This window comes from Artemia franciscana, chromosome 4 (genome assembly GCF_032884065.1).
Source record: "Artemia franciscana chromosome 4, ASM3288406v1, whole genome shotgun sequence".
Taxonomy (NCBI): Eukaryota; Metazoa; Arthropoda; class Branchiopoda; order Anostraca; family Artemiidae; genus Artemia; species Artemia franciscana.
The window spans coordinates 49161216-49185841 of NC_088866.1; the positions used below are offsets into that span (position 1 = coordinate 49161216).

The 24626-nt window shown below is 36.5% G+C and overlaps 1 protein-coding gene across 7 annotated transcripts in view; it reads left to right on the forward strand.

Annotated features, from left to right (window-relative positions):
- LOC136026532 (rap guanine nucleotide exchange factor 4-like) overlaps positions 1 to 24626 on the forward strand; it is a 788659-nt gene that overhangs the window by 651278 nt on the left and 112755 nt on the right. For 4 of the 7 annotated variants that reach the window (XM_065703200.1, XM_065703203.1, XM_065703202.1 and 1 more), the window contains one exon: positions 12031 to 12256. The exons of the other annotated variants lie outside the window; for them this stretch is intronic. In XM_065703200.1, coding sequence (XP_065559272.1) covers positions 12031 to 12256 — 226 coding nt within the window. The remainder of the gene's footprint in view (positions 1 to 12030; positions 12257 to 24626) is intronic. 7 annotated transcript variants of the gene reach the window in all.

The following is a 24626-nucleotide window of genomic DNA, read 5'->3' on the forward strand; positions in this document are numbered from 1 at the left end:
ATCAACCTTGATTATCTCAGATGAAAGAGGGGGTTCTAGGGCTATTTTGATACATTTTTTTTTGTTTCTAAGGTAAGCAATATTTAGAGGTCCTCAATTTTTTCTCAATGTTGTAATAGTTGACCAAACTAATCCCTGATTATCTCAGATGACAGAGAAGGTTCTAGGGGTTATTTTGATGCATCCCTTGTTTTTTATTTTATTTCAAAGGTAAGTCATGTTTGTAGGCAATACTAAAAAAATGGCTTTAGGTGGTTGGTTGGTAATTTGGTATGACGCTGCTCTCCTGTACTAATTCGACAGCTACATAGCTAGCTGTGTAAACTGGTTGTAGCGGGTCTGTTGTACCTACCTGGTAGTACAGATGGGGTTTTACCAGAGGGTTTAGGCCTACTTGGAGAAAAGGTTCCAAAATAGCATGAAGCAAAATTTTCTTACCTTAAATCTCTTTCCTTTTGTATAACCAACGCTCTCTGTAAATTTAGAAAGCCTCTTGACATTCTATGCCAGTACTCTTTAATAGCTCAGAGTTGGCTGGTTGTTCAGCTCTGCTCTGGTAAACAAACAATGATGATTGTGCTGAATCATGACATATACGTACTTTGACCTTTGGTTTCCTTTCTCATTTTAATGTGCCGGCCAAAGGCAAAAGTACGTACCAAGGGTGAAAGTACGTATCTACACAGATACGTACTTTTACCTTTGGATGCGCCCAGAAATTTTTCAGATACGTACTTTATCCATATGCTATTTCCGTTAATATTTGGACTAGAGCCTTCTTACATATACCATTCGATCCAGCACATTTTTTTTAGTATGGTGGTGGCATTAAGTCGAGAAGTGAAAAATTGTGCATATACGTACTTTTACCTTTGGAGGGCCGTACAGGCTGCAAAATTATGTTATATCCAACCACGACATTATTTGGCGCGGTTGGCGCCAACTTGGACACTTGGTATATCAAACAGTTCGTGGTAACGAACTGTAGTAAGGAGAGACCCGGCTCAATAGTAACCAAAACTCTAAAAAACGGAATTTTGATACCAATAGTTACATCTAAAGAATCGCATTTTAATGCTGATTTTAAATATATAAGTTTCATCAAGTTTAGTCTTACCCATCAAAAGTTACGAGCCTGAGAAAATCTGCCCTAATTAAAAAAATACGGTGAAACACCCCCTACAAGTCATAAAATCTTAATGAAAATCACACCATCAGAATCAGCGTATCAGAGAACGTATCAGCGTATTAGAATTTTGTATTTTTTCCCAGAAGACAAATCACGGATGCGTGTTTATTTGTTGTTTTTTTTTTCTTTTTCCCAGGGGTGATCGTATCGACCCGGTGGTCCTAGAATTTTGCGAGAGGGCTCATTCGAACGGAAATGAAAAGTTCTAGTGCCCTTTTAAGTGACCAAAAGAATCGGAGGGCACCTAGGCCCCCTCCCACGCTCATTTTTTCCCAAAGTAGTCGGATCAAAATTCTGAGATAGCCATTTTATTCAGCATAGTCGAAAAACCTTATAACTATGTCTTTGGGGACGACTTACTCCCCCACAGTCCCCGAGGGAGGGGTTGTAAGTTGCAAGTTTTGACCAGTGTTTGCATATATTAATGGTTATTGGGAAATGTAGAGACGTTTTCAGGGGGATTTTTTGGTTGGGAGGGGGGTTGAGAAGAGGGGGCTATGTGGGGGAAATTTTCCATGGAGGAATTTGTCATGGGGGAAGAAGATTTCCATAAAGGGGGCGCAGCATTTTCTAGCATTATTACAAAAAAACAACGAGAAAATAAATATGAAAAATATAAAACGAACAGAAAATATTACGCATATAAGGGGTTCACCTCCTCCTAATACCTCACTCTTTACACTAAAGGATTTTTAGTAATTTCAACTATTTATTCTACGGCCTTTGTGATTCAGGGGACAAAATTTAAGCTTTAATGCAAAGAGTTATTGACGAGGTATTGACGAGTGGGCGAACCTTCTCATATACGTAATAAAAACATACGAACATAGAAGTTTGTTACGTAAGCTAATTCGTTAGTTACGTATATCTTTTACTAATGAAAACGTTCGTAAAAAACTAAAAGTTCTAGTTGCCTCTTTAAGTACCCAAAAAATTGGAGAGCAACTGGGCCTCCTTCCCCTCTTTTTTTCGCAAAATCATTCGGTCAAAACTATGGGAAAGCCATTTAGCCAAATAAATAAATATGTAAATTTCGCTTTAATTATTCATCTGCGGAGAGCCGAAATCAAAGCATGGATTAACTAAAAAACGTTCAGAAATTAAATAAAAAAAAACAAGTTTTTTAACTGAAAGTAAGGAGCGACATTAAAACTTAAAACGAACAGAAATTACCCCATATATGAAAGGGGCTGCTCCTTCTTCAACACCCTGCTCTTTACGCTAAAGTTTTTACTGCTTTGAAAAGTAGAGTTGAGAGAAAGAGTCAAACTTTAGCGTAAAGAGCGGGGCGTTGAAGAGGGAACAGCCCCTTTCATATACGGGGTAATTTCTGTTCGTTTTAAGTTTTAATGTCGCTCCTTACTTTCAGTTAAAAACACTTGTTTTTTTAATTTAATCTTATTCAAAACCGCCTACTTTATATTAAGAATTGGATGGGTGTGAAGTAAGCATCCAAAATCAATCTCTTAGGTACCAACAGTATAGTTCAAGATGAGTCAAATATTTGTTGGCTTCAATCCAACGGTATTAGTGCCTTCCAATAGCATGCATTTAATTATCATTCAACCTATTATTTCTAACTATGTAATTTCCAACCGCGCCAAAGCTAATATTGTCTGGTGTAAAGACAATGAAAACCAGTTATTGTTTCATGTTCGCGATACAAGATCTTGAGTGGGGTGGCTATAAGACGAAAGTACCAATAGTTCGTAGAGGAATTCTGGAAAATTATGTTATACGATATGCCATCTTTTGAATTATCGTAACCAATCTATGAAACTTCCACAACTCTCTCGTTTTCCCATCACAAGCATATCTATTTTTATTTCTAAAAATCGTTTTAGAATTATTTTATTAATTTGTATTTTATCTGTTGACGTTTTTATATCTGCAATTATGCGACAGGTTATAATGTAAAAATATGGTAATTATCTGTTAGCCAGCACACACTCGAGAATTTGGATCTATAGGTACGGGGTTGAAAAACTGAGACGCTTGGGAGATAGATAAGATACGTATAATTCGGACTGTATATTTGCACATTAAGGTTGGGGGGATTGGGAACTAAGGACAGCGGGGCCGCATGCAAAGTGTAACCTAACTTAACCAAAATACCTACTAAATATTTATTAAAATATAGCTACAATGATTTTATAGATCCAAATTCTCGAGTGTGTACTGGGTAACAGATAAGTAACGAATATATTATTATTCATTATGTACTATTATTTATTATAATTGTATTGTATTATTATAATTGCGGTCTGATAAAACGGAAATGTATTATTTCGATTCTCGTTTTTCAATGCAAGCCATTGCTGCACGTGAATAACCGTGAATAACCGTGTATATATATTACCGTGAATGTCCGAAATCTGGTTAATGTCGACATTCACTGACGAATGTTCGAAATTCCTTTTTCTCTGCTTAGATTCAATTAGCTTTGCGAATCAGCTTTTTCAGTCTTATCCAGGCTATGATGGTAAGAGTTAAAGTTAGGTAAGATTGTTAGTTTAGGTTAAACTTGGTTATAGATATCAGAAATGGGCTAATAACCTAAGCTAGCCCAATCCAACTTAACCTGTCTTCATCAAACCTTGCATTAAACTAAAAAGTTGACTGGCAACGCTGAGTAAATCCAAGGAAAAAAAAGTATTTCAGACGTTCACGGTAACATATATATGAATTCCGTGAATATTGACCAAAGTGTCACCCAAGCAAGTTAGTGATTGCATAAGGCATAGAAAAATCAAGTGATGCGAGCACATATCACCTGTTGGCCGAACGCATCAAATGCCAAACAACAACAACACAAGCTTTAAATACCAAAGATTACCATTTTTCCTCGAGTGAAAATAAAAAAGTGAAGCTGTAAGCTGAAATTTAATTTGGGGAAGTTCAAAACTGATGCTCTTCGAATCTAGACCCTTCAGTTATAGCTTGTAAAGTCTTGAATTAGTGATTTACTATCTTTTGGGTTACCGCTGCCGATTAATATAACTTCAAAAAGTCTCTTCGTTTCGTGTTGCAGATAAATCTATCTTTTCTTCTAAAAACCTTGGAGGATGTTCGTGAATTATTTTATCTCCTGTAAAAGGAACAAGCGAAGACACGAACCTCAATTTAATTTGGTGGTAGCCCAAACAGATTTGCCCTATGAGGAACACTAAAAATGTGTTTAATCTTACGCTAGGGAAGGAAAAATCAAGTAAATTGAAAAGTGAAAAATCAATATTCTCCTTCTTTTTCACAGACTATAAACTATTTTCTCTTTTTAAAATTACCTCTAAAGACCAAGAAAAGAAAATGCTAGAGCTACCCATTTTCAAACATCGTATTTGCCATGTTGCGCGTGCCACACACGGTGGAAGTTTGCATTGTGTGGCGTGAAGAAGAATGAAGTGGCGGAAGTGCCCCTACGCATTCTGCAAAGTGTACCACGCGTGGTTGAGCATATGGCGCTATGAGATGTGCACCAGGTGTTGCAGACTCAGTGGCCCCTAGCCCCTATATGATTTCTATACTAAGAGGAGAATCAGTGGCTGTTTTAGAGGGACAGATGGGGCACAGGAATTTTAGGGACGCATAATTTCATATAAATGGCAGTCTTTTATCACATTAAGGTTGCATTCTTTGTATGTACCTTTCTCTTCAAGGTAGAGATTTACCGTGGCCAAGACCTGCCAGCCAATGAAAACCTACTTTGGGAGTTGTGGAACCGGAATGCCTATACTTGGGACTTGGAAGAGACGGTGAGGCAAAAGACACAACTCGTAGACAGTTCAGCTTTGAAACCGACTGTAACTAGAGTGGTTAGAGGAACACCATTGGAGAGTTCGAGTAACCTCCACTTTTTTATCATGTACAATGAGTTGGGAGAGTCTACCAATAACCTCCACATCAACTGCCGTTGGAGAGCTCCATCAGCCCCCAATGGGGGCAGATAAGACGTTATTTCCTAAGAGAATTACCTCACACTTTACATAAATAATCTAATGGTTATAATCATTTTTTAATTTTTGAAATTTTACTTTTATATAGACAAAGTAGGAAGCGTAATTAATAAATGAAAATAATTGTTAAATTATTAACTAATAAACAAATATAGATAAATTAAAAATAATTAGATAGTATTGATAATTTAATTAAGAAATTAATAATTAAAACATGAATTATCAATTAATTAATAGGCAGGAAGTATTTTGTTGATAAATGAAAATTTTGTTTAAATTTGTCCTGAAGGTTTTTGGGGGACAAGGGGGGACGGTAGTCAAGATTTTGCCCCAGGCGCAAGAGAGACTAGAACCACCACTGAGGGAGAGAGAGGGATGAGATCAAAACAAGCACACTGAGCTATTGAGGTTTGGAGCGTTTGGGGTTGTAAGTCACAAAGGTATATGCGAGTAGACCTTTATTAAAGGAGAATAATTATAGGACTAAATTATGCACTACAAAAAACTCAAAATAAAAACTAAACCTTTTTTGTCTGCTAATATAAATTCTACTGTTGTTTCGGCGATAACTGGCTAAGAGCAATTGCTTGTTGATAGATGAAATGAAAAATATATTGATCGACGGAAAACAAGCTATATCAAGCTTAAGAGACTTGTTACACAAGCACATTTTTGGTTATGCTTTGTTTAGAATTTTGATCTATTTTTAGTTTTATTGCGTTTAAACGCTAAAATTCTGCATACGACTGATTAAGGGGCCAATAAGTAATTAGCAGGAAATAATGAGATAGCTGTGTCTTGACCAAAAAAATTTTGCAAGAATCTAATGGACCCAAAAGATGTATACTACGCGGAGATAGACTTTGTTCTTGAAATTCTCAGGACATCAAACTAAAAACATTTTTCATCCCTGCCTAGACCAAAAATGTTTATTCATATGCCTGAAAAGCTGGATTTTCTAAGATTTTCGGCACTTCCGAATTATGTGGTACACACTCGAGAATTTCATCGAGAATCGAAGATGAGGCAATAACCAGTTTTCACGGTCTTTACAACAGACAATTAGCTTCGGCTCGGTGGAAAACTACATTGTAGCTAGGTTTTAATTAAATATTTAGTTGTTATTTCGGTTAGGTTACTTATTGTATTTTCATTATAGTCCGTCATTTTATTAGCATTACCATATAGTACGGAAGTACCGATTTTTTTTTCCGTCGATCCAAAATTATGAAGTTTTTTTTTAGCAATATCATATTTTAGTAAGTGTCGTCATGTTGAACTGGTTAAAATAGCTAAGAAAAACAAATAAGTTAAGTTCGAGAATACTTTTCATCTGTGAAAATTCAACAATCTGTTGATCCCCAAAGACAACTAAATCTTCAAAATAAAGCTCTATTTTCTTAAGCTGCCTGCTGCCATAGGATTTAGCTTAATTTCTGCTGTTTTTTTCAGCCACTTTTTTGCACCCACTGCATAGAGAAGCAGGGTAAATGCATATGGAAGTTGTTTTCATTAAAATTAATATCCCAATTAATCCTAATTATAAATTTATTTTTATAGCTGAGCAGGTTCCACTTAACATATAAAAAAAAATCGAAATTCATTTCCAGTGCCCTTGGTACTTTTAGCCCATTATTAAGGGTCCATTATTTATGTATCGTAAAGATGATAAGAATCATGTAAATTAAATGAAAAAATATAGTTTTAGTCTTATAAATATAAAATAATAGATTTAAAAACTAGTATAAATGGAAATATCATAATATTTTTGAGAAAAATGTTCAACTTCAGAGCTATGTGCTTTTTACCATTTCTGAAGCTTCTAATGTGGATAGATAGCAAGGTAATTGCAAGTAATCCTTGTTTTAAATTGTCTATGTTTCTACCTAACCCATTCAAACAACCAGGACTCATTTTTCACAGCCCGGGGTACTTTTAACACATTACTATTGGTCCATTATTGATTTATTGGTCCATTATCTAAGCCTTCCTAGAGGAGTGATTAGCGGATGAAATCCATTGTCCGCGAGGGCAGGGTTTGAGTTCTGGCGTCACTAGCTATTTTGTTTTTGGGAGGTCTGTGATTTGACTCTGTAAGGTCAGCCAGGGTCGGCCCAGCGCTAGATGTGCACCTGGAGGAATATTGGGTAAACAAGAAGAGTGTGCGAAAGTACGGTTTTTTTTTAATACAAAATCGAATTACTGATTTTCCCTAATTTTCTAAGATATAGCCTATATGGTTGTGTATATTTCCACATACCCTAATCAAACAATCAGATTTTATTTCCACTGTCTTTGGCACCTTGAGTGTATGTCAGATGGAGAGACCAAATACCTCCGCATTGATTACCTATTGGGTATGTTTCCACATACCCAATTCAAACAATCAGACTTTATTTCCACTGTCTTTGGCACCTTGAGTGTATGTCAGATGGAGAGACCAAATACCTCCGCATTGATTACCTATTGGATATGTTTCCACATACCCAATTGAAACAATCAGACTTTATTTCCACTGTCTTTGGCACCTTGAGGGTATTTCAGATGGAGAGACCAAATACCTCCGCATTGATTACCTATTGGATATGTATATTTCCACATACCCTAATCAAACAATCAGATTTTATTTCCACTGTCTTTGGCACCTTGAGTGTATGTCAGACGGAGAGACCAAATACCTCCGCATTGATTACCTTTGAGTGTCTTTGGCACCTTGAGTGTATGTCAGATGGAGAAACCAAATACCTCCGCATTGATTACCTATTGGGTATGTTTCCATATGACCAATTCAAACAATCAGACTTTATTTCCACTGTCTTTGGCACCTTGAGTGTATGTCAGATGGAGAGACCAAATACCTCCGCATTGATTACCTATTGGGTATGTTTCCACATACCCAATTCAAACAATCAGACTTTATTTCCACTGTCTTTGGCACCTTGAGGGTATGTCAGATGGAGAGACCAAATACCTCCGCATTGATTACCTATTGGGTATGTTTCCACATGCCACATTCAAACAATCAGACTTTATTTCCACTGTCTTTGGCACCTTGAGGGTATGTCAGATGGAGAGACCAAATACCTCTGCATTGATTACCTATTGGATATGTATATTTCCACATACCCTAATCAAACAATCAGATTTTATTTCCACTGTCTTTGGCACCTTGAGTGTATGTCAGATGGAGAGACCAAATACCTCCGCATTGATTACCTTTGAGTGTCTTTGGCACCTTGAGTGTATGTCAGATGGAGAAACCAAATACCTCCGCATTGATTACCTATTGGGTATGTTTCCATATGACCAATTCAAACAATCAGACTTTATTTCCACTGTCTTTGGCACCTTGAGGGTATGTCATATGGAGAGACCAAATACCTCCGCATTGATTTCCTATATGTTATGTTTCCACATACCCAATTCAAACAATCAGACTTTATTTCCACTGTCTTTGGCACCTTGAGGGTATGTCAGATGGAGAGACCAAATACCTCCCCATTGATTACCTATGGGATATGTTTCCACATACCCAATTCAAACAATCAGACTATTTCCACTGTCTTTGGCACCTTGAGGGTATGTCAGATGGAGAGACCAAATATCTCGGCATTGATTATCTATTGGGTATGTTTCCACATACCAAATTCAAAAAATCAGACTTTACTTCCACTGTCTTTGGCACCTTGAGTGTATGTCAGATGGAGAAACCAAATACCTCCGCATTGATTACCTATTGGGTATGTTTCCACATACCCAATTGAAACAATCAGACTTTATTTCCACTGTCTTTGGCACCTTGAGTGTATGTCAGATGGAGAGACCAAATACCTCCGCATTGATTACCTATTGGGTATGTTTCCACATACCCAATTGAAACAATCAGACTTTATTTCCACTGTCTTTGGCACCTTGAGTGTATGTCAGATGGAGAGATCAAATACCTCCGCATTGATTACCTATTGGGTATGTTTCCACATACCCAATTCAAACAATCAGACTTTATTTTCACTGTCTTTGGCGCCTTGAGGGTATGTCAGATGGAGAGACCAAATACCTCCGCATTGATTACCTATTGGATGTGTTTCCACATACCCAATTGAAACAATCAGACTTTATTTCCACTGTCTTTGGCGCCTTGATGGTATGTCAGATGGAGAGACCAAATACCTCCGCATTGATTACCTATTGAGTATGTTTCCACATACCTAATTCAAACAATCAGACTTTATTTCCACTGTCTTTGGCACCTTGAGTGTATGTCGGAGGGAGAAACCAAATACCTCCGTATTGATTACCTATTCGGTATGTTTCCACATACCCAATTCAAACAATCCGAATTTATTTCCACTGTCTTTGGCACCTTGTGTGTATGTCAGATGGAGAGATCAAAAACCTCCGCATTGATTACCTATTGAGTATGTTTCTACATACCCAATTCAAACAATCAGACTTTATTTCCACTGTTCTTGGCACCTTGAGGGTATGTCAGAGGGAGAGACCAAATACCTCTGCAATTGATTTCTTACTGGATGTGTTTCCACATACCCAATTCAAACAATCAGACCTTATTTCCACTGTCTTTGGCGCCTTGAGTGTATGCCAGATGGAGAGACAAAATAAATCCGCATTGATTACCTATTGGGTATGTTTCCACATACCCAATTCAGACAATCAGACTTTATATCCACTGTCTTTGGCACCTTGAGTGTATGTCAGATGGAGAGACCAAATACCTCCACATTGATTAACTATATGGTATGCTTCCACATACCCAATTCAAACAATCCGAATTTATTTCCACTGTCTTTGGCACATTGAGTGTATGTCAGATGGAGAGACCAAATACCTCCACATTGATTACTTATTTGGTATGTTTTCACATACCAAATTCAAACAATCCGAATTTATTTCCACTATCTTTGGTACCTTGAGTGTATGTTAGATGGAGAGACCAAATACCTCCGCATTGATTACCTATTGGGTATGTTTCCACATACCCAATTCAAACAATCAGACTTTATTTCCACTGTCTTTGGCACCTTGAGTGTATGTCAGATGGAGAGAGCAAATACCTCCGCATTGATTACCTATTGGGTATGTTTCCACATACCCAACTCAAACAATCAGACTTAATTTCCACTGTCTTTGGCACCTTGAGGGTATGTCAGATGGAGAGACCAAATACCTCCGCATTGATTACCTATTGGTTAAGTTTCCACATGCCCAATTCATACAATCAGACTTTATTTCCACTGTCCTTGGCACCTTGAGGGTATGTCAGATGGAGAGACCAAATACCTCCGCATTGATTACCTATTTGGTATGCTTCCACATACCCAATTCAAACAATGCGAATTTATTTCCACTGTCTTTGGCACCTTGAGTGTATGTCAGATGGAGAGACCAAATACCTCCGCATTGATTACCTATTGGTTATGTTTCCACATACCCAATTCAAACAGTCAGACTGTATTTCTACTGTCTTTGGCACCTTTAGTGTATGTCAGATGGAGAGACCAAATACCTCCACATTGATTACCTATTGGGTATGTTTCCACATACCCAATTCAAACAATCAGACTTTATTCCACTGTCTTTGGCACCTTGAGTATATGTCAGATGGACACCCCAAATACCTCCGCATTGATTACCTATTGGGTATGTTTCCACATACCCAATTCAAACAATCAGACTATAGTTCCACTGTCTTTGGCACTTCGAGTGTATGTCAGATAGGGAGACCAAATACTTCCCATTTATTACCTATTGTTTTTGTTTCTATACCTAATTTTGAACTAGCACAAGAAATGCTGACCTGATTAATTTTTTTATATGAAATTTTATGCACGTGAAATAATAAAAAGTTTTTAGCTCACAACTTTTTTTTACTTGTAAATTTTCTGTTTCTCTTTGGGTAAAAACACATATTTCCCTTGTGTTGAACAATTAGGCTGTAGCCTAAAACATCATATAAGAAGTGAAAAAGAATGACTGTAACTGAATCTGAAGTACCGGTGTGCTGGTTGTCATTTCTATATTATGTACCAATTTGTGTTACATATGTTTTTATTTAAAATATAATAAAATACTTACAGTGATATATAAATAATGTACAAAAATACATATTCATAAAAGTGTATAAATAATGACAAAGACCACAGTGATTTTCCAATATACAAATAGCAAAAGTTTAAACAATGAGGAATTATTTTAAGACAGTAAAATTTAGAAAGATCTAAATGAATGGTTGGTTTTTGTTTTAATTTCAATTTATTTGGTTATAATTCTAATTTCATATGTATTTATTTGTTTTGGAGAAGACAGCTTTTAGATATAGAGCCCAAATATTCGTTTAGTTTCGTCTAAACTTCACTGTTTTAAAATGATTCCTCGTTGGTAAGGAAATTTGCCCATATATCATCATTTTGTATTTATAATTATAACATTATTAAAAGAATTATTAAATAAATCTGCTGAATAGGTAATTAATTATGGATGTTTGGTTTAGGTGTTTAATGAATTTATTTTTTACATAGCTTTTATTAGCAATCAAGTTTAATTATGCATAAAAATAGTTTTTTATGCTGATGTTAATTTATAAAATGTATTTTTATATTTGTATTTGATTCTGGTTTAACTTTATTTCAGATTTCATTTAATATTAGGTGAATCAAATGAATAGCCAAGGTTGTAATTATTTTTTGAGTGTGTTTTTTCAATCAATTTTTGTCTTGCTCATCATTATTTCCCTTGCTAGACTCTGAAAGCCACATGTTTACATTCTCGAATTTGCCCCGCTACTAATTTACGAACTCCAAGTATATAATACTTTGACAATCATTTGGTGTTTTTCCCACCAAATCATCACAGATGGTATTCTTCTAGGTGACGAATGACCAAGCTTTTGCTAGCTCTATATTGCATATGCTATTACTTGAAAGTGGGAATTCGATTGTCAGAGACAGGAACGTTCAAGGACGAATTGTGAAACGAACTCTGATTGGATCGGATCTGGTCGATTGGCTGCTATCAATATCTAGTGCTTTTCAAAACAGGTCGCATGCATGCAGCTTATTACAAGTACTACTGGAGGAGGGGGTGCTAGAAAATAGTAAGTGCCCTCGAAATATTTACTGAAAATTGGTAATTTTTGTGAGTTCCATTAAAGTACACACAATTTTCTTCTAAAGGGAAAGTGGGAGAGGCAAATGCTAAGTAAAAGACACATATTATACAAAAAGTTGAAGTAAATCGCAAGAGTTCTTAAATTATATGGAAACGGGCCTTAATATACCCCTCTTTATCTGTGACTGCTGTCGGTTAGCAAAACATGAAAAAAAGAAAACTAATCTGTTTAAATGTATGTTTTTTAGCTGGTAAAGAAAAAGTGTCACTTTGGTAATATGTAATAAGACTTTTATATACTAGTTTTCCAAAAGTAAAGGGATGCAAATAACATCCATTTTTTTGGTTCTTTGGGCCCTCAAAGGCCTATATCTAAAGATTACAGGTATTTTATTTTTACAACCCCTACTAACCGTGCTGATCTCCGTTTCATGGACCTTCAGCCAGGAAGTACAATGAGGGGGAGCTAGCCATCCTGTGTTTTCACACACCTTACCTTTTTAGCTTCCCCAGTTTCTTCCAGGTACCCATTTAGAGATAGGCCAAATCCGGCTGAGATTATGAAGTTAGTGCACTGACTCCCGTACAAACCAAATAACCAGAGACACCCGGATTTGAGCCCTTATCCTTACGGACAAATGTTCTCAAGTCTAGTATGCTAACTTCTTGGCTTAGGACAGTAGGAAAGAGATCCTACATGACCCAGAGAAATTTATATTAAAAGAAATGGGAACCAAAAATTTTGCATTTCAATAGCCGTTAGATCCTCAAGAGCCTAACCGGCTAAAACAAACTTATTTGGAAAGAAAACAAACTGTAAAAACATTTTCTTTTAATAGCCAGTAGACCCTTAAGAGTCTATTTGGTCGAAATTAGTTTATTTAAAAAAAAGGACAGAAAAAACCCAGAATTTTGATAGCCATTATGCCATCAAGAGCCTACGTGAAAAAGAAATATTGTTCTTAAAGAAAAGGTGTAATTTTTTTTATAATTTTAATAGCCACTATGTACTCAAGACCCAGCATGACCGAATGAAGCTTATGCTGCAAGAAAATTCACCAAAAAAGCTGAGCATTTTAATAGCCAGTAGGCCCTCGAAAGCCTACATGACCAAAAGAAATGTATTCTCGAAGAAAAAGAGCTTTAAAATTGTTTCTTTGTTTCAATAACCTCTGGGGATTCAGGTTAGGTTAATAACGAACAGATCCATAATAAATGAAAAGAAGGGATGGAAAAGTCAAAATAACAACCATTATTAATTCGAGGCTGCTGTTGGGCAAGGTAGTTGAACGGAGAAAAGACAAACAACCTGCCGAACTGATTGCACAGATAACACTCAGTTTGTGTGGCATTGTTGAATGATGTTTTGGGTCAATGCATTTGGCAAACAGAGTTGTCGGACTGAGAAGTCTGAAATGACAAAAGAGATTCTAAGAAATTACATCTTTTTATAAATTTTACGGTTTAAACTTTGGGTCTTAGAATTCGAAAAAGTGACAAGAAGAAACTTGAATTTACAATTGAATAATTCCATACATTAATTAAAAAGAAATGAAAATTTTGAGAAACAGTTGAAACTTCTAATAAGACAGAGAAGGTCTATGAAAAAGAAATTAACTTGTAGAAATAATAATAATAATAAAGTCTAAAAATTTTGGCTTCAGATTTGGAGCTCTCTATCAACGGTAACAAAATGAAAGAAAGGAGAAAAAGGAAAACTTGGTTAAAACATAAAAATACGAGAAAAAAAAACAAAAAGGAAGAATATGACGAGAAAACACCTCAACACTAGACACAAAAAAGGGCAACTCACATTTAAATATTCAAATTCGCAAATCAACGTAGCAATACAATTTTATGGTACAACGATACGGTTTATTTTTTCAATTTTACCTGATGCATTTTTAAAATCATTTTATCTTATCATCAACAAACTGAGCTTTTATAAAGCCTGTCACTTGGTATAGTGGTTCGTATTAATTGACAAATAGCCTTATTAAGAGTCTTAACTTTTTGGACAATAACATGTAAAAGTGAATCACGTTAGTTGTGTTAATTTTGAAAGTCACTTTTTTTTCAATTCACCCTACCCCTGGTTCCCACTGCTGCGTCAATCCCGATACGATTTTTTTCTGACGGAACAGACGTACGACAGAATCGGATTGAGGTTCACAAGGAAATGCAGACTTTTGCGTCGCTGTGACAAACTCTAGAAACACATAACAGCCAAAATTCGCTGTTCAATCAGCTCCTTGACTTTGGTTATGACTTTTTTTGAATCAGAAAAACACATGCGATTTGTCGTATGAGTTGAAATTATTTAACGCATCCGACATTGCAGCAAAACCGATGGTTTTGCGTCGTTTGTCGCACGGTTTGTGTCATTTGTCGCATGTCGCAGGATTTTGCGTGAAATCGCAGTAGTGGGAACTAGGGGCTAGTATTCAAGCAATACCCGGTTACTATTTCTGAATCACTTATTGGTTCGAAAGGACAATAAGGCGTGGCCTTTTCTGATCGTCTACTAAAAAAGAAAATAATAATCGAGAGGCGATCTAGGAATCTTCTAATCGTCGCATATGCGAGTACGAAAAGACGAAATCTATTCTCCCCGATTTGTGCTCAAGCTTCCTAAAGTTTAGAAAACTTATAACCACTACTACACTAATTAAGACGGTAGATTACTCCCTTATACAAACAGAACAGCTTTGACTAAGGAAATTGCTTCCAGTTCCAAAACCTATTAAGAAAGATGCATTGGTGATAGACCTTATGGGACATGGGAGATGAATGTCTATTTCCTTTAATAGCTTTGTTTTGTATATCATGTTAAAGGTAGATAGTCTCGAGAGAATTTTTGTTTTTATTGGTAAAGATTGGTTTATGGAAAGAAAGAGATTGGTTGACTCAAAGGATTCTTCATAGACAAGAGTTTTCTTACTTTTTGTCTCTTTGAGAACATCTTGGACTGCTGTGCATATCGCACGCTTCCACCACGTGTGGCATAGTTCTGTCACGTTTGGAACATTGTCGCAACGCTTGGTGGGCTCTACATAGTGAACAGGTACGTGGATTCTGAAAGCTAGTGATCTCTGTTTACGAATATCTGTATTTACTTCAGTTGCATTGGTTTTAGTTTATTTGGTACTTGTTAAATATTAAATAAAAAACTAGTTTTTTAACTGAAAGTAAGGAGCGACATTAAAATTTGAAACGAACAGAAATTACTCCGTTTATGAAATGGGTTGTCCCCTCCACAATCCCTCACTCTTTACGCTAAAGTTTTTAATTGTTTTAAAAAGTAGAATTGTGGCAAACAGTCGAACTTTAGCGTAAAGAGCGAGGGATTGCGGAGGGGACAACCCATTTCATATACGGAGTAATTTCTGTTCGTTTTAAGTTTTAATGTCCCTCCTTACTTTCAGTTAGAAAAACTAGTTTTTTTTTATTTAATTTCTGAACGTTTTGGAATTAATGCATGTTTGATTTTGGCTCTCCACACATATATTATTAAAATGAAATTTGCGTATTAATTCTTTTTTTGGCTAAATGCCTTTCTCTTAGTTTTGATCAGACATTTTTGAGAAATAAGGGGTGGTGAAGGATGCCTAGCTGCCCTTCAACTTTTCGGTTACTTAAAAAGGCAACTAGAACTTGTAATTTTTAACGAAATTTTTGTTAGTAAAAAATATACGTAACTTAAGAATTAACTTACGTAACAAACTTTTATATTCTTATATTTTTATTATGTATATGAGGGGGTTTGTCCCCTCGTTAAAACCTCGCTCTTTACACTAAATCTTAAGTTTTGTCCCAATTCTTTAAGAATGACCCCTGAATCAGAAAGGCCATAAAATAAATAGTTTGAAATTACTAAAAAAAAACTTTAGCATAAAGAGCGAGGTATTTATCTCCTCCTAAAAACCTCGCTCTTTATGCTAAAGTATTTTTAGAACCCTCATATTCGTAATAATTTCTGTTCGTTTTAAGTTTTAATGTTACTCCTTACTTTCAATTGAGAAACTTTTTCATGTTTATTTTTTCATTGTTTTTTTTATAGTAATGCTAGAAAATCCTGTGCCCTTTTCATTGAATTTTTCTTCCCCCATGACATATTCCTCCTAGAAAAGATCCTGCCACATAGGCCCCTCCCCTCAACCCCACCCCCAAACCAAAAAAATCCCCCTGAAAACGTCTCTACACTTCCCAATAACCATTACTGTATGTAAACAATGGTCAAAGTTTGTAACTTGCAGCCCCTCCCCCAGGGACTGTGAGGGAGTCTAGTTATTATGGTTTTCGACTATGTGGAACAAAATGGCTATCTCAAAATTTTGATCCGTTGACTTTAGGATAAAATGAGCGGGGGAGGGGGCTTAGATGCCCTCCAATTTTTTGGTCACTTAAAAAGGGCACTAGAACTTTTCATTTCCGTTATAATGAGCGCTCTTGCGACATTTTAGAACCACTTGGTCGATACGATGACCCCTGGAAAAAAACAACAAAAAAACAACAAATAAACACGCACCCGTGATCTGTCTTCTGGAAAAAAAAACGAAATCCCACATTTTTGTAGATACTCTCCTTTCTCTTAACTCTACTTTTTAAAACAGTAAAAAACTTTAGCGTAAAGAGTGGGGCGTTGATGAGGAAGCAGCCCCTTTCATATACGAAATAATTTCTGTTCGTTTTCAGTTTTAATGTCGCTCCTTACTTTCAGCTAAAAAAAAACTTGTTTTTTTTTGTTTAATTTCTGAACGTTTTTGAATCAATGCATGTTTTGATTTTGGCTCTCCGCAGAGGAATAATTAACACAAAATTTGCAAGTTTTTCTTTGGCTAAATGGCTTTCTCGTAGTTTTGATCGAATGATTTTGAGAAAAAAGGGAACGGTGGAGGAAGCCTAGTTGCCCTGCAATTTTTTGGTTACTTAAAAAGGTAACTAGAACTTTTGATATTTTACGAAAGTTTTTATTAGTAAAAGATAAACGTAATTTATAAATTAGCTTGCATAACGAACTTTTGTAATCTCGTGTTTTTATTACATATATGAAGGGTTCACCCCCTCGTCAGTACCTCGCTCTTTACACTAAAGATTAAATTTTGTCCCAATTCATTAAGAATGACCCCTGAATCACAAAAGCCGTAGAATAAATAGTTGAAATCACTAAAATAATTTAGCGTAAAGAGCGAGGTATTAGGAGCAGGTGAGCCCCTCATATGCGTAATAATTTCTGTTCGTTTTAAGTTTTAATGCTGCTCCTTACTTCCAGTTGAAAAAACTTTTCATATTTATTTTTTCATTGTTTTTCTTAATAATGCTAGAAAATCCTGCGCTCCCTTCATGGAAATTTTCTTCCCCCATGACAAATTCCTCGATGGAAAGTTCCCCCAACGTATCCCCTCTTGTCAACCCCTCCCCCAACCAAAGAATCCCCCTGAAAACGTCTGTACACTTCCCAATAACCATTACTATATGTAAGCACTGGTCAAAGTTTGTAACTTTTAGCCCCTCCCACGGGGACTGTAGGGGAGTAAGTCGTCCCCAAAGACATAATCATAAGGTTTTTCGACTACGCTGAATAAAATGACTATCTCATAATTTTGATCCGTTGACCTTAGGAAAATAATTAGCGTGGAAGGGGGCCTAGGTGCCCTCCAATTTTTTTGTCACTTAAAAAGGACACTAGAACTTTTCATTTCCGTTAGAATGAACCCAATCGCCACATTCTAGAACCACTAGGTCGATACGATCACCCCTGGAAAAAAACAAAAAAAAAGAAACAAACAAACAAACAAAGAAACACGCATCCGTGATCTGCCTTTTAACAAAAAATACAAAATTCCTCATTTTTGTAGATAGGAGCTTGAAACTTCCACAATAGGGTTCTCTGATACGCTGAATCTGATGGTGTGATTTTCGTTAACTTTTTCGTCGACTTTTAGGGGGTGTTTCTCTCTATTTTCTAAATAAGGCAAATTTTCTCAGACTCGTAACTTTTGATGGGTATGACTAAACTTGATGAAACTTATACATTTAAAATCAGCATTAAAATGTGGTTCTTTTTGATGTAGCTATTGCTATCAAAATTCCACTTTTTTGCGTTTTGGTTACTATTGAGCCGGGTCGCTCCTTACTACAGTTCGTTACCACGAACTGTTTGACATTCATGTTTAAACACTAATTTAAAGATTTAAGTATGCACTAATTCCAAAGCCGTATCCATATAGAGGGTTAGGGGGGTTCCCCCCACCCCCACCCCCAAAAAATGTCCGATTCGTAAAAACGAAATTAAAATTAATATAAGCAATTTTTTTTTATGTGTTTTTTAAAAATTTTGTACCCCCCCCCCCGAAAAATGCTTTTGTAAACCCTTCTCCCCCCAAAAAAATCCTGGTTACGGCCCTGCCTCATCTTTTGTTTTCTATTTTTTCTTTCCGCAATCCCTGATTAGACCCAGATTACCGATTAAAATATCCAAAATGAGTCTGACAGTGACTTGAGATGAGTCTGACAAAATGAGCCTCACAGAGAGATATGAACAAAGGCAATTTGTATTTCTTGATTTAATAGTGTAAAAACAAAAAAAAAGAGTTTTTTATAATGAAATTTAGGAGCGACATTAAAACTTAAAACGAACAGAAATTACTTCGTATATGAAAGGGGCTGCTTCCTCATCAACGTCCCGCTCTTTACGCTGAAGTCTGGCTCTTTCTCTCAACTCTACTTTTTAAAACAGTAAAAAACTTTAGCGTAAAGAGCGGGACGTTGATGAGGAAGCAGCCCCTTTTCTCATACGAAGTAATTTTTGTTCGTTTTAAGTTTTAATGTCGTTCCTTACTCTCATTTAAAAAAAACTTTTTTTTGTTTAATTTCTGGACGTCTTTTAATTAATGCATTTTTTTTATCTTGGCTCTCCACGCATAAATAATTAAAACGAAATTTGCATATTAATTTTGCTTTGGGCTAAATGGCTTTTTCATAGTTTTAATCGGAAGACTTTGAAAAAAAAGGAGCGAGAGAAGAGGCCTAGTTGCCCTCCAATTTTTTGATTAATTAAAAAGGCGACTATAATTTTTAATTTTTTTACGAACGTTTTCATAAGTAAAAAATATACGTAAGTTACGAATTAACTTACGTAGCGAACTTCTATATTCGTATGTTTTTATTGCTTATATGAGGGGGCTCACCCCTCGTTGATACCTCGCTCTTTACAATAAAGCTTAAATTTTTCCCAATTCCTTAAGAATGACCCCCGAATCACAAAGGCCGTAGAATAAATAGTTGAAATTACTAAAAATACTTTAGCGTACAGAGCGAGGTATTGCGAGGAGGTAAACCCCTAATATTCGTAATAATTTCTGTTCGTTTTAAGTTTTAATGCTGCTCCTCACTTTCAGTAGAAAAAAAACTTTTCATATTTATTTTTTCATTGTTTTCTTTTTAAATATTGCTTGAAAATCGTGCGCCCCTTCCATTGAAATTCTCTTCCCCAATAAAATGTTCCTCCATTGAAAGATCTTCCCACTTAACCTCCCCTTCAACTCTCCCCCAAACCAAAAAATCCCCCTGAAAACGTCTGTACACTTCCCAGTAACCATTACTGTATGTAAACACAGGTCAAAGTTTGTATCTTGCAGCCCCTCCCACGGCAACTGTGGGGGAGTAAGTCGTCCCCAAGGACATAGTTATTAGGTTATTCGATCATGGTGAATAAAATGGCTATCTCAGAATTTTGATCCGGTGACTTTGGGGAAAAAATGAGCGTGGAGGGGGCCTAGATGCCCTCCAATTTTTTGGTCTCTTAAAAAGGGCACTAGAACTTTTAACTTCCGTTAGAATGAGCCCTTTTGTGACATTCTAGGACCACTGAGTCGATACGATCACCCCTGGGAAAAAAAACAACAAAAATAAAAAAACAAATAAAAACACTTATCCATGATTTGTCTTCTGGCAAAAACCACTAAATTCCACATTTTTGTAGATATTTGATGGTGTGATTTTCGTTAAGATCGTATGACTTTTAGGGGGTATTTCCCCCTATTTTCTAAAATGAGCCAAATCTTCTCAGGCTCGTAACTTTTGACGGGTAAGACTAATCTTGATGAAACTTATATATTTGATGTAGAGTAAATCTCGGGGATTTATCCTGATAAATACTGTATCCCTAATTATAACAATGAGAGACAGATGCAAGGGGATCTTTACCGACGATATGGATGCGCTGTTTGCATTAGATGAGAAAAGATAGAAGGGAAAAAGTATCGATTGTTTGTGATCCTAGTGGGATATTAATTTAGCTAATATTGATGCTGAAGCTATTTCCTTCTCTAAATCTCTGGGTGTAAATCCTCAGAAACTCTACAGAAGCAGCATTACACAGGACGATGACCACTAGAAAGATGTAGCACTGCGCAGAAGGGTGGCATAGAAACAGTCTTTAGTACTAAAGAGAAGCGAGAAAAAGCTGCCTGCCACAGCTGCCACAGGACAAATCTGCCTGAGGCAAAACTATGAAGGCTCCTCCTGTTCTTAGCATCACTCTATGCTCCCTCCCATAAACACCCCAATTTCTTTTTAAGTACTAAGGGCAAAGAAAAAAGAAGTATCTTCCCTCCGTCCCATTGATCCACATTTGGTCTATTTATTTCTAAACATTTCAATTTATAATGGCTTTCTTTCAGCTACTATGTAATTATAAAGTTTTTACGGAAGCACTACATTTTGTCAGTGTTGTCATGATGAACCATGAAGGTAAATAAGCAAAAATGTTAGTCTAAATCTGATAAAGTTTTCCTTCGTAAATGTTCGTGCATTAACAATCTTTTGAGTCCCTAAGATAAATTCACCTTCAAAGGAAAGCTATAGTTTCTTAAGCTGTTTGGTTTTAGCTTATTTTTATAGAATTTTCCCCGCGTTTATTATTTTTTAGCTTTTCGCCCACTGGTAATCAAAACTGCATAAATCTCGTCGTCTAAGTTTCTAAATAACCGATTCAAACAATCCGATTTCGTTTTAACTGTCTTATGGCCCCTGCTCTCCCCAGTTGAAGGTGTTATGATTTATTTTAGGATTTAATAGATGAAAGTGTGAGCAAAATGAACGGATATTTAGAGGTTTTGCGAATTCATGGTGCTAGAAAAGGCTTGAAAATTAATTTTAAGAAGACTAAGTCACTAAGGCTAGGAATAAGTGATGATGAAAAGGTGACATTGGGTAACGAAAAGATTGATCAGGTTGGAAGCTTCACTTACCTTGGTAGTATTATTAGTAATGACGGTGGGAGCAATGAAGATGTTAAAAGTAGAATAGCCAAGGCTCAGGGTGTTTTTTCACAGTTAAGAAAAGTTTGAAAGAATAGAAAGATAAGTCTGCAAATAAGATTAGAATATTGGAATCTACAGTGATGACAGTGGTCAAATATAGCTCTGAAGCATGGGCGCTCCGAAAAGCAGGTGAAAATTTACTGGATATTTTCCAGAGAAATTGCCTACGGATTGTTCTGGGTTCCCGGCGGACTGACCGTATTTCAAACAGTAGTTTGTACGAAAAATGTGGTTCAATCCTGCTTTTTAGGGCTATAATGAAAGAAAGGTTGAGATGACTAGGCCACGTTCTGCGGATGAAGGATGACAGATTGCCGAAGATTGTCTTTTTTGGCCAACCGTGTGGGACTACAGGGAAAGCAGGTCGTCCTCGTCTGGGTTGGGAGGATGTTATAAATAAAGATTTAAAGGAAGTGGGAACTTCCTGGGAGGTCGAAAAGACGGAGGGCTTTAATAGATTAGGTTGGAGGAGGAGCTTTTGTGGCTATTTTGGCCTCATGCGGTTTGGTGCTGCAAAGAGTTATTAGGAGTAGTAGAAGTTAATCCTAGGCAGCGCAGTAGCACTTCCTAAGTTAAGAGCGACATGGGCACAATATATATTTTTTTTAGACCAGTGCACTTCATATAGAAGGGGTAGTTGTAGAAAGTTCGAAAGGGCCTCAATCGATTGGAAATTGAAAGTTTTAGCGTTATTTTTAATAGTCAAAACTGATTGGAGTACCAGCCCATGCCCATCCTTTCCCCAAACATATCCAACAAAATTTTGAGAAAGCCATTTGTTCAGTGTAGTTGAAAGGTCCAGAAAATTTGGTCATTGAAGATGATAACCCCCCCACGACCCTCAGGGCAAGGGTCGCTAGTTATGCCCTGGGGGATTCCAAGGTTCTTGTGGAAAAGGAGGTCATACAAACTTCGAAGGGGGCTCTTTGGATTGAAAATCAGAAGTTCTAGTTCGCTTTTTAAGAGTCAAAGTGATCGAAGGGTGTATAAGGTTTTATGAAAGAGGTGGTTGTGTGAACTTTAAAGAGATTCATTCTATTGGAAATGTAATGTTCTAGTTCCCTTTTAAGAGTCAACTTTGTAAGAGGTGGTTGTGTGAACTTTAAAGAGATTCATTCTATTGGAAATGTAATGTTCTAGTTCCCTTTTAAGAGTCAACACAACCACCCAAAGCTCAGGGAAAAGGACTTTAAGCTATGCCCCAGGGCATAACCTTTCTATGGAACGAGTGGTTGTTTAAACTTCGGATCAGACGGGGCGAATTTGATTGGAAGTTGGAAGTCTTAGTGTCTTTTTTAAGAATCAAAAGTAAATAGATGGCAACCATACTATCATTCACAAGCCTATCATTCCCCAAAACAAGAGAGCTGTTTTTCAGCTTTGTTGAAAGGTCCAGTAATTATGTCTATGGGGATGTCAACCTCCCCTAATATCCTCAGGACAAAGGTTGTACGTTAGGCAATTTTTTAATTGTTTAGATAAAGTATGGTATATGTTGTTGACGAATATAAGCATGTTTAAACTTTAATTTCCAAGACGTGGAAGGGCATTCAGATGACTCTTTCGGAGAATACTGAGGAGAGCTCCTGAAATAACTCGAAATACGTTATGTCTATGCTGATAGCCAAAAGGGTGTAACTCAGGAGTGACTGGGTATACTAATTTGAAAGTTTCTGGAAATGATAAGGATATGATCAAAAAGGCAATATTTGCATGCATCTGCTACTACTACAACTACCACCGTTGCTACAGCTACCACTATTATTGTTACTACTACTATGACACTACTCCTTTCAAAATATTGAGGGGAAATTTGATCTAAATCAGAAGACCAGAGGCGAACTGGGAGAAAAATCTAAGGGGGCATTTGGGTTATGCGGTTCTAGCTATGACCCTCCTTATAGAAAGAATTTGTATTTTTGTCTTGTGTTTAATCAGAAAAAGCCTTTAAGAAGGAGTAGAAATTGCGCTCTGCGTCACTGGCGCTAAAATTTACGCCCCCAGTCAAATCGGTACTACCCGGTAAGCGAAGAAGGAAGCTTACAGTAGGAAGAAGACAGATACCTCTAATTTTATTGGCCAGATCTCCCTGATATTCGGTAGAGCTCGGTATTGTTCCGGTTTCCACATAAAGGGAGAGCGGCATTGTATTTTCAGCTGTATAATATTTTCAACTTTTGTCCTGCATCATGAAAATCTGGGCCGAAGAAAATTTGCGTTATTTTTCGTCTTTAGAAGGATGTTTAATGCCGCTCAGAGTTTTTTGACTTTCCATCAGAGCACAAAATGTTTATTTTAATCAAATACAAAACAAAATAACTGGTTAAAAAAAGCAAAAAATACTGCACTGAAAAAAATGATTATTAAGTTTTCGAATCTCTTTTCACGTCTTCAAAAACGTCTTCAGACTTCACTGAATCAAGCAGCTCCCACTCAAATGACATCAAATGAATGCTTCCTGGATATCATCTGATATTGTAGTTATAATTCTTGTCTTAATCATCTTCAGTTTGTTGAAGGATCTTTCACAGCTGACTTAAGAAAACGAAAGCATCAGCAGATATTTGTAGGCCAGAAAATACTGAAGCTTAAGTTGATGAGCACACATTTAGCCTTAATAGCAGCCGGTACTCGCGAATTCTGCAGTTGTTGCATGAACTTCTGGAAGTTGTATCTGGCAAATTAGCCCCTCCACATTCAGCTCCAAGTTCAAGTCCATCGTCATACTCTGCACCAGGTCTATCCCGGCTATTTTTACGACCAACACTAATTATTTCGTCGTAAACTGAGGTAAAGCTTTTCAGTTTTGACCTCAGATCGTCGTGAGAAACCTTTGCCATCTCTGCAACGTTTTGAAGGAAAGACTATGGAATTCCACCTCGACGCACAAGGCTGAACTTAGTGGGTTGCACGAAATATACGTCGAAAATAAGCTATTTGTCCTCTGAAGATCTTTTTTTTTTGGGCTGGTTCTTATTTGGTCAAATACTAACCTGAACACATTGACTCGATATCGAGGTTTAGAATCTT